The 18,779-nt window shown below is 40.8% G+C and overlaps 1 protein-coding gene across 1 annotated transcript in view; it reads right to left on the bottom strand.

The window, feature by feature from the left end:
• Positions 1 to 677: 677 nt before the first annotated feature.
• Positions 678 to 18,779, bottom strand: part of RAB28 (RAB28, member RAS oncogene family) — a 769,471-nt gene continuing 751,369 nt past the window's right edge. Inside the window, exon 7 of the mRNA XM_044062586.1 lies at positions 678 to 1,400. Within this exon, the coding sequence (XP_043918521.1) occupies positions 1,308 to 1,400 (93 nt within the window). The 3' untranslated portion in view covers positions 678 to 1,307. The remainder of the gene's footprint in view (positions 1,401 to 18,779) is intronic.

The following is an 18,779-nucleotide window of genomic DNA, read 5'->3' as shown; positions in this document are numbered from 1 at the left end:
CCCAAATAAAAATATATGCAATATGTGTACTTTAAAGAAATCATAATATTACTACTAAATGTGATTTGCACATGTACAGTTCTTAAAATAAAATTGTTCTGCATAAAAAGATAATGTCATATTTCACAACAATTTTTATATTTTACACAAGTTTTTTCATTGCCAGCAGCTTAGCTGTCCCCTAAGAATTTTCTAAAATGAAGCAATATTTACAATTTTTTATACTCCTTCTGTAAAATGCAGAACATAACTTTAGTGAGAAACAACAGGCTAACCACATGACTACCAGTTCAGACATACAACCCTGAGACTGTCAGGCTCATTTGTGGTTTTTTTTTTTTACATGCTGTCTATTAAATACCTTTGCATTTTGAGATGTGTGACAGACACAAATTCACATTCCTGTTACAAACAAAATATGGACATCAACAGCTGTAAATACTGCAACAGATAACTTTTGGTTATTATGTGGCTAGGTATACTCTACCTTCAGAACTCAAAATGGCATAAACTATTTACAATTATCTGACCCTGAATTTAAAATCTATTAGAAAATGGTTTACATTAATTCTAAATGTTTTTTTGTTAATCTGAAAGTAGAAAACCGAGTGAAAATAGATACACTTTTATGATTAAGAATAACTGCATTGCCTGATGAGATCTAAAAACACTTGCTCTTTTTTTTTTTTTTTTTTTTTACTGCAAACTTTGGTGCAGGACAAACATACATTATACAAAACAAAATAAATTAAATATATCTGTTAGGGATATGTCATTACAACCACTTAAAAGGCTCATTACTTTATTGCCTTGCCTTGCCTAACTTAGGCATACTTTTCACATAAAAATAGCATTATGTTAAATGAATGGATGGATAATTCACAGTATGCATTTAAATTATATTTCAAACTTTAAGACAGACAGGACAGCAAATGCAGCAACCAGATCCTGGATGAGTACTTAGAAATTCATTTTGGCATGAGGAATAACAGAAAAGTGTCTCCTGCAAGATCATTCAACAAAGTACTAATGATACACATGTGGTTAAGACTGGTAATAAACAACAACTTAAACTATATCCTTCAATGCGGACTGCAATGTGTGTGGCCCAGAGATTGGATCTTCACCATTGATAAACACTGCCTGCTGCTTCATAGCACATGCTGGTGTACTGAAGTTGCAGAGCCTCTTGCTGTGATGTAGAGATGAATGTTTTTTTTTTTTTTTTTAAAAAAAGGTTCCTGGCAAAGAAGAGGCCCATGCAACAGTAGGTTCACCACCAAAATGATAAAGAAATTGAATACGATTCATTGCACTGCACACATTGAACTCCTTGGTGGGTTACCAGTTCTTGCCACAGGTTCCTGGCTGTAATTTACAATGTCAGCCTTTACTACTCTCTAACAATAAGGGAAAAAGACAAAAGTAATCATTAATTCTTAATCATTATGGAAACCACAAAATGCAGTTCTTCAAATTCACTAACCACTGGAACTTAAAAATGTGTACTATATGTTTAACAATTAAAAATACATTTCAACATACGGTGCACTGCAGAACAAAACAGATGTAAAACAGGTACTATACATTAAATTGATGTTAACCTTATGAAGTTCATTAAAAATGATTAATCATCAAAGAAAAATTATCGTACCACATTATGAAATGTGCCCAGTACTACCTGTTTTCTTGGTATGGCTCACCACTTCCCACTGATAATCTGTCAGAAGATGCAGACTGTAGACAAAGTCTGCAGTGGCAGAAGAAGAGGGGAAAGGCAATATTTTTTTCATGCAGAAAGTCCACACACTTACATAAGGAAGGAATAAAGAAAAGCAAACTCTCAGGCTACTACACACATTAGGCTTTATTTTGATTACATGCTGGTGTCATCATACCTATTACAAATTCAAAAAGCACAGCTTTTATCCATAGGTTCATAGGTGTAGACTAGGCTAACGACCACAAGGGCCCTTAAAAGCCTACCCATGCAAACCCGATGTGGCCCAAAAATCTGATTTATATCCGAGTTATAGAGGGTGACTTACTCACTGCCTCAGAGACTTAGCAGCCAAATCATGGGTGAACTTCTGATTACCCATCCACTCCCTGGTCCAGGCTGTGCTTAAATAGAGATAGGGTAGAACTCTGCTTAACATGGATGGAGAGCTTGTTCCAGAAAATAGATATTCTCTGAAAAACAGATTTCTCTTTCCAACATAACCTATTTAACTTGCAAGCAAAATGTAGGTCTTTTAACCTAATAGTTCTGAAGCTGTTTGTTTTGCAGATGTGCAAAAGATTCATCAAATCAGGATCCAGAATACCTTGTATACCAGGCAAAGATCACCTCTCAGATGCCTGTATGATACCGAGTAAAAAGACATTGTTTTGAGGCAATCAGCATGGGACATTATGTTTATTACCTGCATTATTTTTGTACAGAACCTTTGTAAGCATTCCATTTACCACATGTCTGGTTAGGTACATATGTAAGGGGTTATAATATTCTACGATGGGTCTGATGAGGGCTGTGTACAGTGGTATGATGACCTCTCTGGACCTAGATGTCATGTCCTTGCTTATAGGTTGAGCAACATAAAAGTCTTTATATATTATCACAACCAGATTCTCAGCAACTCTGTGTGATTTTGTTTGGCTCATGTTGTAAACAGAAAACAAATTCCGGATCTGTAAACAACTGCAGGAAGCCATCAAATAAAACTGGGTTGGAAAGCAATACAAGTTTCACAGAAAAAAATAACTGATTCTGTGAAAGTTATCTCAATGGGTAGCTCTTCTTCATGGTTCATTGATGACAAGGGATTACTGCCTACTTGGAAATTCATGGTAATGAAATGTCAAATTAAAAAACAGCCAAATAACTTGTTTTTCCCCCGTGTTCACTGTAATGGTACTGTTCTGAAAATGAGAAAAATGGCAGATTTTTTTTGATACACCACGGTTCTGTACCTCTTAAGATGAGAGTCCTGGTACCTGCCATGGACCACAGGGAGTGTTGGGACAGTGTTACATCCTACTCACTGCTCAAAGAAGTGAAGCAGCACTCAGAAAAGAGAAGAGATAAAAACAGGTTTGTGTTAGGTGGAAGGACTTTCAGTTGTTCGACAAAACAAGCCAAATGTGTATTTTACCTTATGCCAGTAAAGTACAGCTCCAAAAGCCGCTTTCGCCTTCCTGTTAAACAGTAAGAAAAAAACAACGCTGGGGAAGTCATCTGACTCTCTACCCCACTTGACTCATTTTTTACACATGAAACTAATCCCACCTCTGTTAACAAGTCCAGCCAGCCATCAAATAAAACCTCGTTCAGGTAATACTAAAAACCGTAGTCTTTCACCAGATCTTCATTTCAGAGGGTTGCTACATTTCATTCAAGGATCGGGAGTACCTGATATAAGTGTCCAAGTTGTAGCATTAAGTGAGACAGAGTTGCTGAGAATCTGGTTGCGATAATACGCAAGTACCGGATTTTCTTACTTCCTTGGACACACACTGATCGAAGATTAGGTTGTTATCTACATGAGTTCCTAGAACCCTGACTAGTGAATCAACTTTTAAGGTTGTTTTTTTTTGAAGACATAGTTAACAGAGGCAGTGGACGTCCTAAAAGTTACTATAATGGATTTCTTGGTACTGAGTTTTAAGCCATGGCTTCAGAACCAAGCATTTGTCTGTATTAGACCTTCTTATCTTGTTGGGATTCAATGCTGCTCCCAGTTTGCAATCATCCGTGAATGTAGTAAGATAGAGGGCTTTGACAGCCAAGAAATAGATGCCTAAGAGGAGTGGACCTAGTAAAAAGCCCAGGGGACTCCACTAGTAACTGGCCTCTCTATGGAGGTAGTCTGACCGATTCGAACCTTCTGGTTCCTATCACTGAGACAGTTATCTTTCCAGCATATAAAGGGGGTTTATTATCTAGTTCTTTAAGTTTGTTGACAATGCCAGACTGGGGGTACTGAATCAAATGCCTTAGTCAGATTTAGGTAGGCAGCATGCATAGTTTTCCCTTCATCTACTGCCTCAGTAACTTTTCCAAAGACGTTCACCACATTCACTAAGCATGACCTTTCCCTGACAAAGCCAAAGTGAGTCAGTGTCTGGGGATCTCCTATGTCCTTGTTGATATTTTCCATGATAATTCTTTCCATGGCTTTGCAATTAAGACTAGTCAGACTAATGGGTCTGTAGTTTCCAGGATCTTTTGGGAGGCCCTCTCTTATGAAGGTTGATGACAGCTGATGTTCTCAATTCATGTGACACAAGGCCTGTTTTTAGACTATTGTTAAATAATGACTCCAGGGTCCTAATAAGTCATATTTTAGAATATTCAAGAGGCATCCTGAGATGTTACTGGGGTCCATTGAGGCTATGTTCCTGGCTTTGGTTAGTGCAGTCAGTACATGTTCCTTAGTTATAGAGGGTTTATGTATGAGGGTATTATTGGGGAGATGGTTGGGGATGAGACGGGGTAAAGTTAGGACTGAAATTGATAACAGATTCACTATATCACCAAGCTCGGTGAATGTGGCACCATGAACCACCAGTTCGACATATTGCTGTGTGTGGCTCTTAGGTATCATAATTGTAGAAGGCCGTATGGTTATCTTTCACTTAGGAGGATATCTTAGCCGGAAAGTTGGCTTTGCTTGATCTAATTAGCTCTCTTAGTTAACTATTTACTTTGATAAGAGTTTTTATCTTACCCTTCCTGATTTTTGCCAGAATTGTTTTCCTTTTGTTGTATAGTCTGTTTAATTTGGGATGCCACCAGGGTGATTTTGTTTCTTTGGCTAGTTCTGGGTTTATTTCTGATAGGTGCAGCAGCCTCTATACAGTCACTGGTATGGTTGTACAGAGTGAGCAATTCAGCATAGGCTGGTGTGTTTTTGGGGCTTGAAGGGGCACTGAATTTTGACAAACCATCACTTAATAACAGGGAATTTGCCTTGGAATAGTTCCTATTACTGGTTTTAATGTAATTATGGAGTTGATTTTGAAGGAGTCAGTTTTACAGTCAGACCTTACCAGGGAAGATGACACATTTGAAAGGGTGCAGCATTCTTCCATATTTGTGAATATGAAGTCTAGTAAGTTGGAGCCTTTAGTAGGCATATTCACTATTTGGTCAAGGGTGTTTGTATTTAAGTCTAGGAATCTCTGTGCCTGTAGATCTGAGGTTTTGTAGCATTCCCAATCTATAGATGGGCAACTAAAATCTCCCATGAGTAAGGTGTTAGGTTGGATGACAAGTGTCTCCAGTAGGGACATGGAGGGTGACCTACAGCTGCTAGAATATGGTATGGGATTTTGCCTATGGTGATCAGCACATCATCCTGTTTTACCACCCTAGAGGTATGCTTGTTATTGATGTATACTGAGACTTCTCCACCTTTAACCTTTGTCTGTGCAGCTACTGGTCTAAAAATGTGGAAGGCACTGAAACTTTGCACCGCTAGGGTACTCTCTGCCGATTTAAAACATGTCTCCATAACTGAACAGATATCTATATCTTCCAGTGACAGAAGGGCTTGGAGGGAGTGTATTTAAGCTCTTGGCATTGAGCAGTAACACCTTGAGGTTCTGTTGAGTTGATTTTGTCATGTTGGTAGGTTTGCCAATTTGGCATTGGCTAAAAGAGGCTCTATGAGGGCAGAAAAAGCCAAATCCAGTATTCAAAAGCCTAGAGGGGAAAGATGCAGCAATGCGTTCTGCTGATCATGTCCTCCCAAGCTGACAAATATTGGATCCCCTTAGAATTACACCAGAAAGACAAGTAGTTGTTAAAATCAGTAATTTTTTGCTCATGTTGCGGCATCATCCTTGGTGATGGTAATATGCTGTTCAGTGACAGACTCATACCAGCCTGAGGTAGATAGCCTGAACATTCCATAATATCTGTCCATCAAATAGTCCAGCGAGGTACATCTCAGGTCATTTACATCTACATGGACTATGATGAAACCACACTGGTACCCTGTGGCATAATGTCTTGAGTGCATATGTGATTTGGCAGATCTTGGCTCCAGATAAACAACTAACAGTTATCTTCTCCTTGTTCAGTCTGGTTAGAGGGGCATCAGTATATTTTACAATGGAACCCCAATGATGAAAGTCCTGGAAAGTGTGTTTGCTTGCCTTAGGGGCTTAATGTTTGGGGCTCCACTGAGAGTGACAGTATATGTGGTATTAGGCTTTGCTTTTTCTGAGTGCCTTTGGGCTTGCTGATGCATAGCCCTGACAGCGAGTGGTCTAGGTGATCTTTGCTGTTTAGGAGGATTGCATTTAAGTGCCACAGCATACAAAAAGGAATGGAAGGGACTTTGGAAATCAGATAATCGTAAGGGGCAGAGGGCAAAGACACAGCCTTATAAAAACACTACTACCGTAAGGGTGATTTTCAAGTAACAAATAAGACAGCTACAGAGGCTAGCAATCAAATAAAAGCAATATTTGAGCTCTTTCAGAAACTTTAGCTTAAGGTGCTAGTGGGGGATGGGCAGGCAAAAATGCAAGCAGGTAAATGATATACAGAATATAAAAGCTTTGAAACATGAACTGGAGCAGAGAGAATACTCTCATTACAGAACTTCTACTATAGTTTTAAGACACCATACTATGCAGTAAATAAGCAGAAAAGCACTGAAGCACAAACCACAGCAGACAATTCTGTCAATATTGAACTTCTAATACCATTTAAGGCACCAGATTATACAGTAATTTACCAGTAATACTGTTTATGGAAAAGTGCAGTGGAAAAACACAGCTATAGTGATTAACCATATCAATAATAGAAGTTTGTATTCCAAGATAATATGATTGTAAACTTTGATGCACCTTCCAAAAACCTGATATCGCTGTTTCAATGGCATGGCTTGGTCTTATAACTCCAGTCATCCAAAACTATTACACATGTTCTATATAGACAGGAATAGTAGTACAGGAGATAATGGGATAAGTGAGGTCATTCTTACTGAAAAAATAAATGCGACTTCTGAGGTTTACGTTGTGCTACCTATAGACTTTTTAATTACATCTTACATTTTGGTACTATGTTTTAATGGATTTTTATCCTAGGCTCCTGCCCTGTAAAGAAGGATATGAGCAATTCAGAAGGCCTTGCCCAATTATTAACTCAACTTAGATGTTATAACTTTGATTTTATGATAACACATGACAAGAGAGCAACATCGCAAACAAATCTGCTGCCAAGGTTTTAGAAACGTTCATATGGGTGTCTTCTATAAAAAGGATGTCAGTTGTCAAATCAACTTAGCCAGGTAAAATGCAGACCAGTAAAGAATCTGTGCAGCATGGGTACTAGCAACAAACAAAGAACACACCAGCTGATAGAACTGTGCCTATAACCAACGCTATGTCGATATCTAATGTAATAGCTCTGTATTTATCTTTAAAGGACCAGATGCAGATCTCTAAACAGGAGCACACTACACTAGATAAAACTGCCTCTAGTTCCATCCTCATAAAGATTAGTCAAGCAGGGAAACTTTAGTGTGAATCAGCTACCTACTCTCATTGGACTTTCCAGGGACCTTATGCACTTACATAATAAAATTTACAGGGTGATAAATACTCTTAATAGGACTAGTGTCTCCTAATATACTCAGTGACCACTCTCAAGTGAAATGTGGATGGTCAGCATACCAGTCCAAACTATCCAATCACTGCTCTAGAAAATATTCTCCATACGTCTCATGAAGGATGATGTAGGGACAAACCGGTCTTTCTTGTTTTCTCTTTTTCACCTGCTGATGCAGAAGCCAAATAACTCACCACTGCATTCCTAACTGTTGAGAAGATGGCTTGAATAAAAGTTATGTACTTGCCATAATGACGGATCCATACTGTCTGATTTTCATGCAGTTCAATATATAGGCTGTTGGATATGACCTTGGCACAGACTCTGAAGCTGCTTTTGGCTCCAGGGCTCTGATTCCTCCCCTAAAAATAATTCCCTGTCCTCCACCCTAATACCCCAGATCGATTTTGCCTCTTGTAGCACAAACTGTGAATGTATGACAAAGGCAACACAAAAAATAAAGAAAGGGAGAGAAGGTAACAGCCAGAGCAGGGCTGTTCAAAGACAGGGAACTGATTGTTAACCACCCAGTCACCCTGTAAAATAATGTGTCAATTTAGGAAGCAGAAATGGGGGGGGGTTGTGAAACGGACAAACAATCAGGCAACACCAATCTACCTTTATGGTAACTGCAATAGTCTATTTTCATCTGATTCAATATATGGAACTCTTTCCCAAGCTGTTTATGTGAGTAGTGTCAAGGAAGCACATTTCTGAGGATGGTGAAGCCAAAAGAACAAGATCTGGATTGTACATCCAGTTTATAAAGAGGCACCAAAGGTATGAATTGTGGACCAAGTCACTGAATAAATATCAATATGAATTCTTCTGGAGAAAACAGTTGAAGTAGAAATTGCTCTAGTGGAATGAGCCTTAGATTTAGATAGTAGAGTCAATTGTTTTTTTGTTACAAATGGAATGCAGTCTGGCAGCCATCTAGAAAGGATAAGCTTAGTGACAGCTTTTCCCAATTTCTGTTTTGAAAAGGCAATAAAGAACAGGTCTGATTTTCTGAATTGCTTTGTCCTATGAAAATAAAACCTGTGTTGATGATGAACATCTACCAAATGATGAAAGGGAGCAGTTGCCATAATGGTTAAGTTTTTCGCTTCCCATGCAAAAGGTACAAGGTATGATATTGACCTCCGGCAAATACCTGTTTGGAGTTTGCATGTTCGTCTGCATTTCTGTGAGGTTTCTTCCACCTCCAAAAAAACACACTGAGTGTTTCCATCTTAAACTCACAAATGAATGGAGGTGTGGGCAGCAGCACAGACTCGACACGGTACCCTATAAGAGGAAGAGTTGTATAAACCAACCACTTTGGGCATCTACTGTGGTGTGCAGTATCCTCAAGACAGAAAAACATGGATCACAGACTGCACACCATCACAGATTTAGACACTCAATATATGGCTCTAGGTGATTCTGTCATGTAGACTAATGTCATCAATGGGCAGGGGTAGTTGCTGGTGATAAGTGGGTGAGGACCCAGCCTACTCTGACCTATGCCAGGGACCCATGCTAACAGTGGGAGGGGTATATGTGCCCCTATTCAGCAGTTTGTGTCCACCATAAAGCCCAACAGCCCTGGGTTAATAAGCTACTGACTAGCCAGTGTCCAATTGCCCAGCCTGGGATACCTGGGATAGCTCAGTTCAGCAAAAGCTGGATGTAAAGTCAATCAACCTGCCAAACATGAACTAAGAATTGCTGTACTAAATGTAGGTTCACTGACAAGACAGAACTTGGAAGTGGATGATATGATATGATGGTATGGAGAATGCTGGACAAGATGGAAGGGCAATGCAGCAAAGCCACTTGGCTTGAGATCCACAGTATACTACCCAGGAAGAGGAAATGGTGTGAAAATTGTGGTGAGAGAGAGAGGTTTCAGAAGGCAGTGAGGGATATCATCAGAATTAGTGACAGACTCATGGCAATCAGACTCCAAGCTAATGATAGGACAGTATTGATAACCTCAGCCTATGCCCCACAACAGCAGAGCTGTGAGAGGAGTGCACATATCAGGACAGACAGAGCAGGATATGAGGACTGCCTGAGTCCACATGTGTGGGGAAACAGAAAAAAAGAAGGAGAGGCCATTGTAGACACCTGTCTGGCAACATGGTCCAGAAAGAGAGATAGTCACAAGATCACACACAAAAGTGGACAACGTGCAACTCAGACTTCATCCTAGTAAAGAAAGGGCATTGGAGTAGAATCACTGTTGCAAAGTCATCACCAGTGGAATGGTCGGCACACGGCATAAACCACTGGTTGCCAAAATCAACTGCATGCAGTGGTCAGAGAAGGCTCTAAACTCAGCAGAAACCCGGCTGAACACCTAGTAGTTGGCTGGAGAGAAAGCACAGCAGTTCAAGGAATTACTCAGGGCTCTAGCCCCTCAGGAAGAGGAGGAAATAGGTGGAGTTGAAGAAGGATGATAGTGCCTCAAAACAGCATGTATGAGGACTACAGAACAAATATGTGGCCAAACCAGGTATGGCAATAAGGTATACAAGGAAAGCCAGTGGTGGAATGTAGAAGTCTAGGAAATCATCAAAAGAAAGAAGGAATGCTGGAAAAAGTGGGAGATAGAAAAGATGGACCAGGTAAGGAAGGAATACTTGTTGGCTGACAGAGGCCAATAAAGGAGTTGCAGTAGCAAAGAAAAGGGCATCAGAGGCACTCTACTAATTTCTGGAAAGGGACTCAGTAGGTGGCACAAAAAAAAACTATCTGGTTGCAAAGCAAAGACAGAAAGATAAAGAAGATAGTCAGACACCTTCCACAAGGGACGCCAAAAACAACCTGCTCACCAGTTTACAGGACATCAAACACAGATGGAAGGAGTACTTCCAGCAACTTTTTAATGACTGAAACCCCACAGAAGCTGTACTGTCCCAGACACAGCCTATGAAGAGAAAAGAGGAGCCCACTATAGAAGAATTAAGAACAGTACTAAGGAAAATAAAGTCAGGGACAGCAGTAGTCTCAAATGAGATCAAGGCAGGTATGATGAAGATGTTGGGCAATCTAGGGAAGAAATGGCACCTGAGGGTACTCATAGCAGTGTGGACAGAAAGGCATATCTCATATGACTGGAGAATAAGCATACTAATGGCAGTGTACTAGAACAAAGGGGACATCCACAACTGTGGGCAGTACAGAGGTATAAAACTCCTGTCCCATTGCATGAAAGTTCTGGACAGTGTGATTGAAAAAGAGATATGCAGTGTAGTAGAAAGTAAGACAGAAGATGAGCAGTTCAGATTCAGAACAGGATGCAGCACAACTGACCTAATGTCTGCAGTGAGACAGACAGTTCAGAAGAAACTAAAGATGAGGAAAGAGTCCAACTGGCCATTCCTGGACTTGGAGGAAGTATATGAGAAAGTAGTAAGAAAGTTGATTTGGGCAATTGTGCTGTGGTTCAAAGTCCCAGAAACAATGGTAGAATTAGTGCAAGCTATGTACAAGGACCCAATGACTCAAGTACAACAGTGTTCAATTTCACTGAGTGGTTCCCAGTGGGAGTGTGTACACATCATGGTTCAGCTTTGAGCCCACTGCTGTTCATTCTGGTGATGGACTACATTAGCGAATAGGTTGGAGGGGACAAATCAATAAAGCTGCTGTATGCAGATGATGTGGCATTACAGGCAGACTCTGAAAAAGAACTTCAGCAAAGTGTAGGGGAATGGAATGCAAAACTGAAGGCACATGGGATGAAACTGAGTACAGATAAGACAGCGGTAATGGTAGCAAATGGGAGAAATCAGAAGAAGCTGAGAAATGAGATAGAAGGGAAATTAGTAGAAAAGGTTAACAGTTTCAAGTATGTGGGATTAGTGATTGAAAAGGGAAATCTGAATGAAGAGGTCAAAGTTGGAATCAGAGGGGCTGTAGTCAACTGGCAGAGAATGCCAGGTGTAGTGTATGACACAGGAATGCCAAAGAAGCTGAAAATAAGGTGTACAAAACAGTGGTGCAACCAGTCCCACTGCTTATTTGTTTGTGTCTTTCGTCTTTTCCCAGTTAGGGGTCGCCACAGCGGAACTCCGGTCCGCTAATGATTGGCAGTTGACTTTTACGTACCGGCTTGCCAGGCCTGACGCACAACCTTCAACGAAGGTACGCCCATTCACGCATGTCTCCACGCAGAAGACGCTCTAGCTGAGAATCGAACCAGACAGCGTCTTACTGTGAGACGACAATGCTACCGCAGCACCACCACCGTGGTAACCAGTCCTACTGTATGGTACAGAAACCTGGGCAGTAAAGGCACAGCAGTTGAGGAAGCTAGAGATGATGGAAATAAATTGCCTAAGAAGGGTAGTAGGATGCACACTGTGGGCCAGACAAAGAAATGAGGACATAAGAGCAGACGCCAAAGTAGTTCCAATTGCAAAAAAGATCAAAAAGAACAGATTACAGTGGTTCAGGCATGTGCAGAACAGCAGAAGACAATCTGGTGAAGAGAATTTAGGACAGACAGGTAGAAGGGAAGAGGAAATGAGGGCATCTCGGAAGGAGTTAGATGGATTGTGTGACTGGAATCGAGAGAGATGGTGACAGTTAACAAGACACCCTGACCCCATGTAGAAAATGGGAAAAGGGGTTGATATTGATGATGATCTAACAAATGTAACATGTATTTACTTTGATTAGAGTATCTGGAAAAACAAACTGTTAGATGCTTGCACTGATTTAAGTTTGATTCAGATACCACCTTGGGAAGAAATGATGCATTAGTTCTAAGAGAGACCCTGTCCTTGTGAAAAACTAAATAGGGAGGTTTACAAGAAAGTGTCTGTAATTCCAAAATTTGTCTAGCTAATTGTCTTCCATGTTAGGAACTTTAAGCTGCCATGACTGCAGGTTCAAAAGGAGGTTGCATTAGAGCCTGCAGCATAATGGTAATATCCCATGGAGGAACTGGATCCCTGACGGGAGGATGTAAAAGGAAGGTTCCTTTCAAAAAGGTTTTACAGATCTTAAGGGAAGCAATTGAGAAATCATTGTGGCCTATGTGAAAGTTGGAGATAGCTTCCAGCTGAACTTTGCTGGAATAACTGGAACCTTTGTTCAGACAGAAATTGTAAATGGACTGAGAGAAAAAAGGGTCCACACCTTTGGAGGTTGCCCACATGGAAAATCTTTTCCATTTGCTATGATATACCTTTTTTTGTGGTTGGTTATGACGTTGACTTATGTGGTGGGACGCCTGGTGTCTCTGGCTATAATCAAAACTGGAGAAAACCCATGGGTTAGTTTCACAGATGTCTAGTCCAGATGGGAGAGAGAGAGAAGATCTGGAAAATGATCTAACATTCATGGGGGATGTACCAGTAGAGACCACAGGAAGGGGGAACCATGTTTGCTGGGCCAGAAGGGAGCAATGAGGATAATCCTAGCTGTGCACTGTCTGGCTTTCTGGTTGAATTTATTTAATAGAGGCAAGGAAGGTAAACCATACAAAAGATCCAAGGGCCGACTGTGGACCAGACAGTCCCTCTGTGACTGACCCTGTGAAGGGATCAGGGCAAAGTAATGGCTCCATTTGTTGTTGAGGGGAGAGGCAAAGAAGTTGCAGCAAGACTGGCCCCAACAACAGAAGATCAATGTTGCTACTGTTGGGTTGAGGGACCAATCGTAAGGTGTCAGGATAATCCCGCTCAAGCTGTCGACTAATACACTGGATGAACCTGGGATGTGTGATGCTATCAGAAAACTGTGTGAAGGCACTACCCATTGCTATACCCTCATGGCCTCTTGAAAGAGCAGATAGGAAAGGGTTCCTACCTGTTTGCTTGTGTACCATACCACTGTCATATTGTCTGTGTGTATAGATACCACACCCTTGGAGAAGAGATCATGAAAGGCCTGCAATGCTAAGACAGCTCTCATCTTCAAGATGGTGATGTGTAAATTGGCCTTTTTAGGTGACCATCCACCATGGACCATCCTGCCTTCAAAATGCCCCTCCACCCTAGAAGGGAGACGTCCATGGTTACTACTGCTACTGGCGAGTCCATGTGAAGCAGATGACCTTTTATCACAGAGGATGACATAATCCACCAGGCAATATGCTGTTTGGATACTTGGGTGAGTCAAAGTTTCATGTGATGGGTGTTTGTTCTGAAACCATTGTACCACTAATGTCCACTGAAGCACTCTCATATGGTAACTAGCTAGAGGAACCATATGTATTGTGGAAGCCATTACACCCAACAGCCATAGGATACGCTTCGCTGACGATGAAAGATGATGAAGCACTTGCATTGCTACAAGGCACAATGATGAAACCATGCTTTGGGGAAGATTGATGATCTGTGAGTTGGTACTGAAGCGACATCCAATGAACTCTAATTATTGTGGTGGTGTAAGGTGGCATTTGTGAAAATTCAGTTATCCTTAACTTCTGTAACCGCTGGAGCACAAGGTCTAGATAGTGTAAAAGCAGATGCTTAGAGGCAGCAGGTTAGGAGCCAGTCATCAAGATAGGGGAAACCTGGATCCCTAGTAGATGCAAGTGCACTGCTCCCACTGCCATATCTTGGTGAACACTCTCGGAGCTGTGGTGAGACTGAGAGGCAGGGATCTGGACTGGTAGTGACTGGCTCCTGGCAGGACACTGAGAAATCTTCTTTAGTGCTTCTCTAGCTTCACATGATAGTAAGCATCCTTGAGATCTCTGGAGCACATCCAGTTGTACTTCCTCTGCAGAGGTAGTATGGACTAAAGACTAACCATCTGGAATTGTGTCTGTTTCAAGAATTGATTCAGATGACAGATCCAAAACTGGTCTGAGGTCTCCCATCTTTTTTTGGCACTAAAAATAACTTTGACTGGACTTTGGAATCTAACTGGTCCTGGGGGACTGGTTGGGTGATTCTTTGCTAATAGCTTTGAAATTTCTACTTCTGCTGGTATTAACTGGCTGAATGGAATATTGGGAATATTCCTCTTTTCCAGGAAGAAGGAAAAAGGGAACTGAGTAGCCTCTGGAAATGGCCAGGCTTGAGGGTGTAAAGGTTTGGAACCACATTTTATTTCATGTCCTTTGATTCCTAGAAAAGGATCTTTGAGGAGTGGAGAAATTAATTCCCACATCAGATAGTCTGACCATCCTGCTGATGCCTGGAAAGTGTGTCTTTTACCATGGACAGAAAAAAAAGTAGATCCATCAAAGGGGCCACTGACAAAGGACATCTTGAAGCTTTCCGTGAAGTCACAAAGATACATCCAGGCATGACAGTGAATGGTGATGATGGTGCCTACTGTCCTGGTTGTGCCATCAGCTGCACTGGAGGTCAGATGCATGGCCATGTTGGAAGTTGACTGCAAGGTCCACTTTCTTCTGGACATTTACTTATTTATTTTTTTATTTATTTAACATTTGTTTCCAGGACAGTCTGACTGAGACAGAGCCCATTTTCAGTGGAGGTTCAGGAGAAATGCTCCAGACATGTCTTTGGAATGTTAGATGAAACTTGAGCATCTGGCGGAAACCCATATGAATGCAGGGAGGACACACAGACTCTGCACAGAAGGCACCCCAGCCGGGAATTAAACTGGACAACCTCTTGCTATGAGCCGACTTTAACCACTGCACTGCCCATAACATTCACAGGTAATATACCCAATCTGGTCATATAAGCTAAATAATCCAGTGATCTGAAGGGAAACATCTCTCAGGCATAAGTCCATTTCCCGAAACTGTTTATCAGCCTAGACTCCTTGTTAGGTGGATGGATAGTGGAACTTTCGTCTGATAATTCCTTTTTTGTGATCTACTGGAGGACTTTGGCTCCAATGTTTTCTATCTTTGGTGGTTTCCAAATTTCTATCTGGTTTTCTAGGAATCATCTTCAACACATTAGGGTCCTTCCAAGCCTGTTGAGTCATAAGATCAATTAGAGGAGCAACAGGGGGTACCACCCATTACAATGCTGAGCCAGAGCAAAAAGTTTCCAAGAACAACAATTCACTGGGTAAGGGATCTTGGGTAGACCATCTCCCTCTCTGCTTCATCAATTCAAGGGCTTCGCCAAATGTTGTCTTCTGAGGGGGAGTGGGGGGACCCCTCATCTACATCCAAATCCATGATTTCTGCAAAAGATTCTGGGGATGAATCTGTGTGTTCCATTTGCACATCTGCTAAAGTATTGTTACTGGGAAAGGATCAGAAGGGTCAGAGTCAGACTGAGCTTATACAGAAAGAAATCTTAGGCGCTTGTGGTCTTGACTGTCCCTCCGGGGCAGGATGATAAGAAGATTAACAGCCAGAGTCCTTTTGCGGTTTGAAAGGCACCGGACTGGTTGAAGAGGTCTTCTCCTTAGTTATAGTTAAGGCCCTATGAAAAACCTCAAAAGCCAAGGATGCAATCAGCTCTGATGACCTACCCTGTCCAAGGACAACGGAGATGCCTCAGCACCAATGCACCCCATCCCTAAGGAAGGCAGATCTCAGATCCTAGCATTTGAAAGCTGATGTTCCAAGAGATAACAATGGCTCTGACAATCTTGGGTGTCAAACGCTCCCCTCAAATCACAGTTCCAGTTCTTCAGCTATGAGTCTTTCTCTGATCTGATTGTTCTGGCATCAGAGAGAGGAATGCTGTTAGGGTTAAAGTAACTAGAACTGTCAGCTCCGACAAAGGTCCCTCAGTGCAGGACAGAACCTGAGTGACCCGTGCCAGAGTAGGATTGACCAGTACTGAAGAAAAAAATGGAGGGTAGGTTGGACCAATACTCTGTACAAGCGAACCCCAAGTTAGATCTGAATCTTAATACATCCCCTCATTATGCTGCTCAGTAAGACTCCAGGATGACTGGGAGGAGGAAGCCACAGAGGGTGATATGGAGAATCTGCTTTCTTGATGGATTGGAAAATGTAGCCTTGGGCTCATCAGTTCTGGTGAGACTGTGGTGGAGCAGAAGAGGAATAGATTTGAGGAGCTACTGTTCCAACCCCTCCTAGCCAACTTTGGATCTGGTCCAACTGGTACCATTGAATCTGCAGAACATTTCCTAATTGAATCTGAAGAACCTTTTTCAACCTTATCTGACTTGTCCTTTTCTTTGTCTTTATCCTTGGCCTTTGTCTTTTCCGTACTTTTTGATGGTGAAGCTGAAGAGGAGGAGCTTGAAATAGCCATGTCCCTGTCTGTGGAGGAAGCGGACCTTTCACTATTAATTTTCCCTTTTGTCTGATGAGTCCTGGCACTGAAAGATGCACAAAACTGACAGTCCAATTCTAGATGGGAAGGACCCAGGCATTATACACAGAGCAGGTGTGTGTCCTAAGGAGACAGTTTGAGCCCACACTGTGAACACTTTTTAAAGCCTTGGAAATCTGACTTGGTGTGGTCAGAAAACAAAAGCAGGATAGTCTAACAAGAATACCTATAATGACAACAATAGCAAAAAACAGTCTATAATGAAGATAAACAGATTACTACCTATCGGAAACACTAACAAACCTATATACTAACTAATTATACTAATCTACTACTGTACAGCTATGAATTAGCTATCCCAAAACATGCGATGCCTTTGCAAAAATGTTAGAAAAATTATGAGAGTTTAAAGAATTATCGGTAGGGAAGGAGTGATTGAGAAAAAAGATATACTTCTTTATGTGTAAAAAAGGAGCCCTCAAGAATGCAACCGAATTAGGATGCAGTACAGGGACTTGAGGGTAGGGGAGGTGTCAGAGCCCTGGAATCGAAAGGCGTTTCAGAATTGGTGCCCGGGCTGGATCCAGTAGGATCCAACTCATATGCTGAACTGGATGAAAACAGACAATGCTGAATCCCATTCTTCAAGAAAGAAGGTCAGTAATACTGATTACAGATGAATGAGTAGATTTAAAGATAACGGAAAAGGAGCCTTGTTTTTTAAACACCACTTTATCACTGCAAAAAAGTACATAACATCATTCTGTAATCAAATCACAAAAATGTATTAAAGATTCAGTGTAAAACAATGACATATTAAAACATTATTGTTGCTGTTATCTTTCCTGGTGTACACTCAGCTATCTATTATTAATGATCAGTAACCAAAACTGTCAAACTATACACTAGCTCAACAAATCATCACTGTATTAACACTTACGTCTAGGCTCTTAATGTCAAAACACACACACATCCTGTCATGTAACTATGAGAGTAAAACTAAAATAATCCATTTTAAATAAACTGGCGGGCAGTCATAGTTAATGTACTTCAAAGTAAATGCAACTAAAGATATTAACCTCAGTTCAGTCACCAGACTTGATACTATTCCAACTTTTACAACTTAGAATTCCATCTATTTGCTATACAATTAACATGGTAAACCACTTAGGCAAAATTCTCGAATAACTGCCTTTTTAAGCAACTTTCCCCATTATTAAACATTTTCATTAATAGAACCAGGGATTGGCTATTTGTGGTAATATTGACTTTCATCTCTATGCTGTAGCTCTTTGTTACCAAAATTAATAAAATACCAGTGCTGTCTCATATTTAGTACAACTCCTTAAATTCCAACAACATTATATTTAAGTGTTACTTTTCTTGTTAAAATTTCAGATAATAATGCTTGCATTTTCCTTAAAAGTTATTAAATGTGTGCACACAAAAATATGTGCGTCCGTGTCTAACAATCAGCCAACATTCATAAATAGCCCTCCAATGTAAATGCTGTATAAAAAATCTTATTTCCATGCAAAAATCCAGAACAACTGTAACTTTGCAGCATACCCGGGAAATACACAAATCATTCTCCCACTGGGTCATCTATTTCAAGTTCCAAAACAGCATTCCAATGTCACCTAATATTCTTCAATACCACAAATTTAAATTTCTTGAAAGCCTTGCCAATTCTACGCATTAGGCCCTTTATCTCTTCATGCTTCAATAACAATAAATTATTATAGGTGAGGCTCCTCAAACAGTTTTATCAAACTTACAGTTCTTGTACAATGCAACCCCCTCATACACATGCCACAAAAATGGCAGCCCATAACTCTCATTTACCTGCACTCTTAATTACCCCAATTGAATTTGGTCCCAATAATTTAGTCTTCCTACTCTTCTAATTGCACAAACTAATTTCCTTTGGGATACCCAACTTACTATCATCAACAGACAATGAAAAA

Source organism: Protopterus annectens, chromosome 2.part1, assembly GCF_019279795.1.
Source record: "Protopterus annectens isolate FY-2018-M chromosome 2.part1, PAN1.0, whole genome shotgun sequence".
Taxonomy (NCBI): Eukaryota; Metazoa; Chordata; order Ceratodontiformes; family Protopteridae; genus Protopterus; species Protopterus annectens.
The sequence above is the reverse complement of the archived record's forward strand: the minus strand, read 5'-3'. Positions and strand labels throughout refer to the sequence as shown.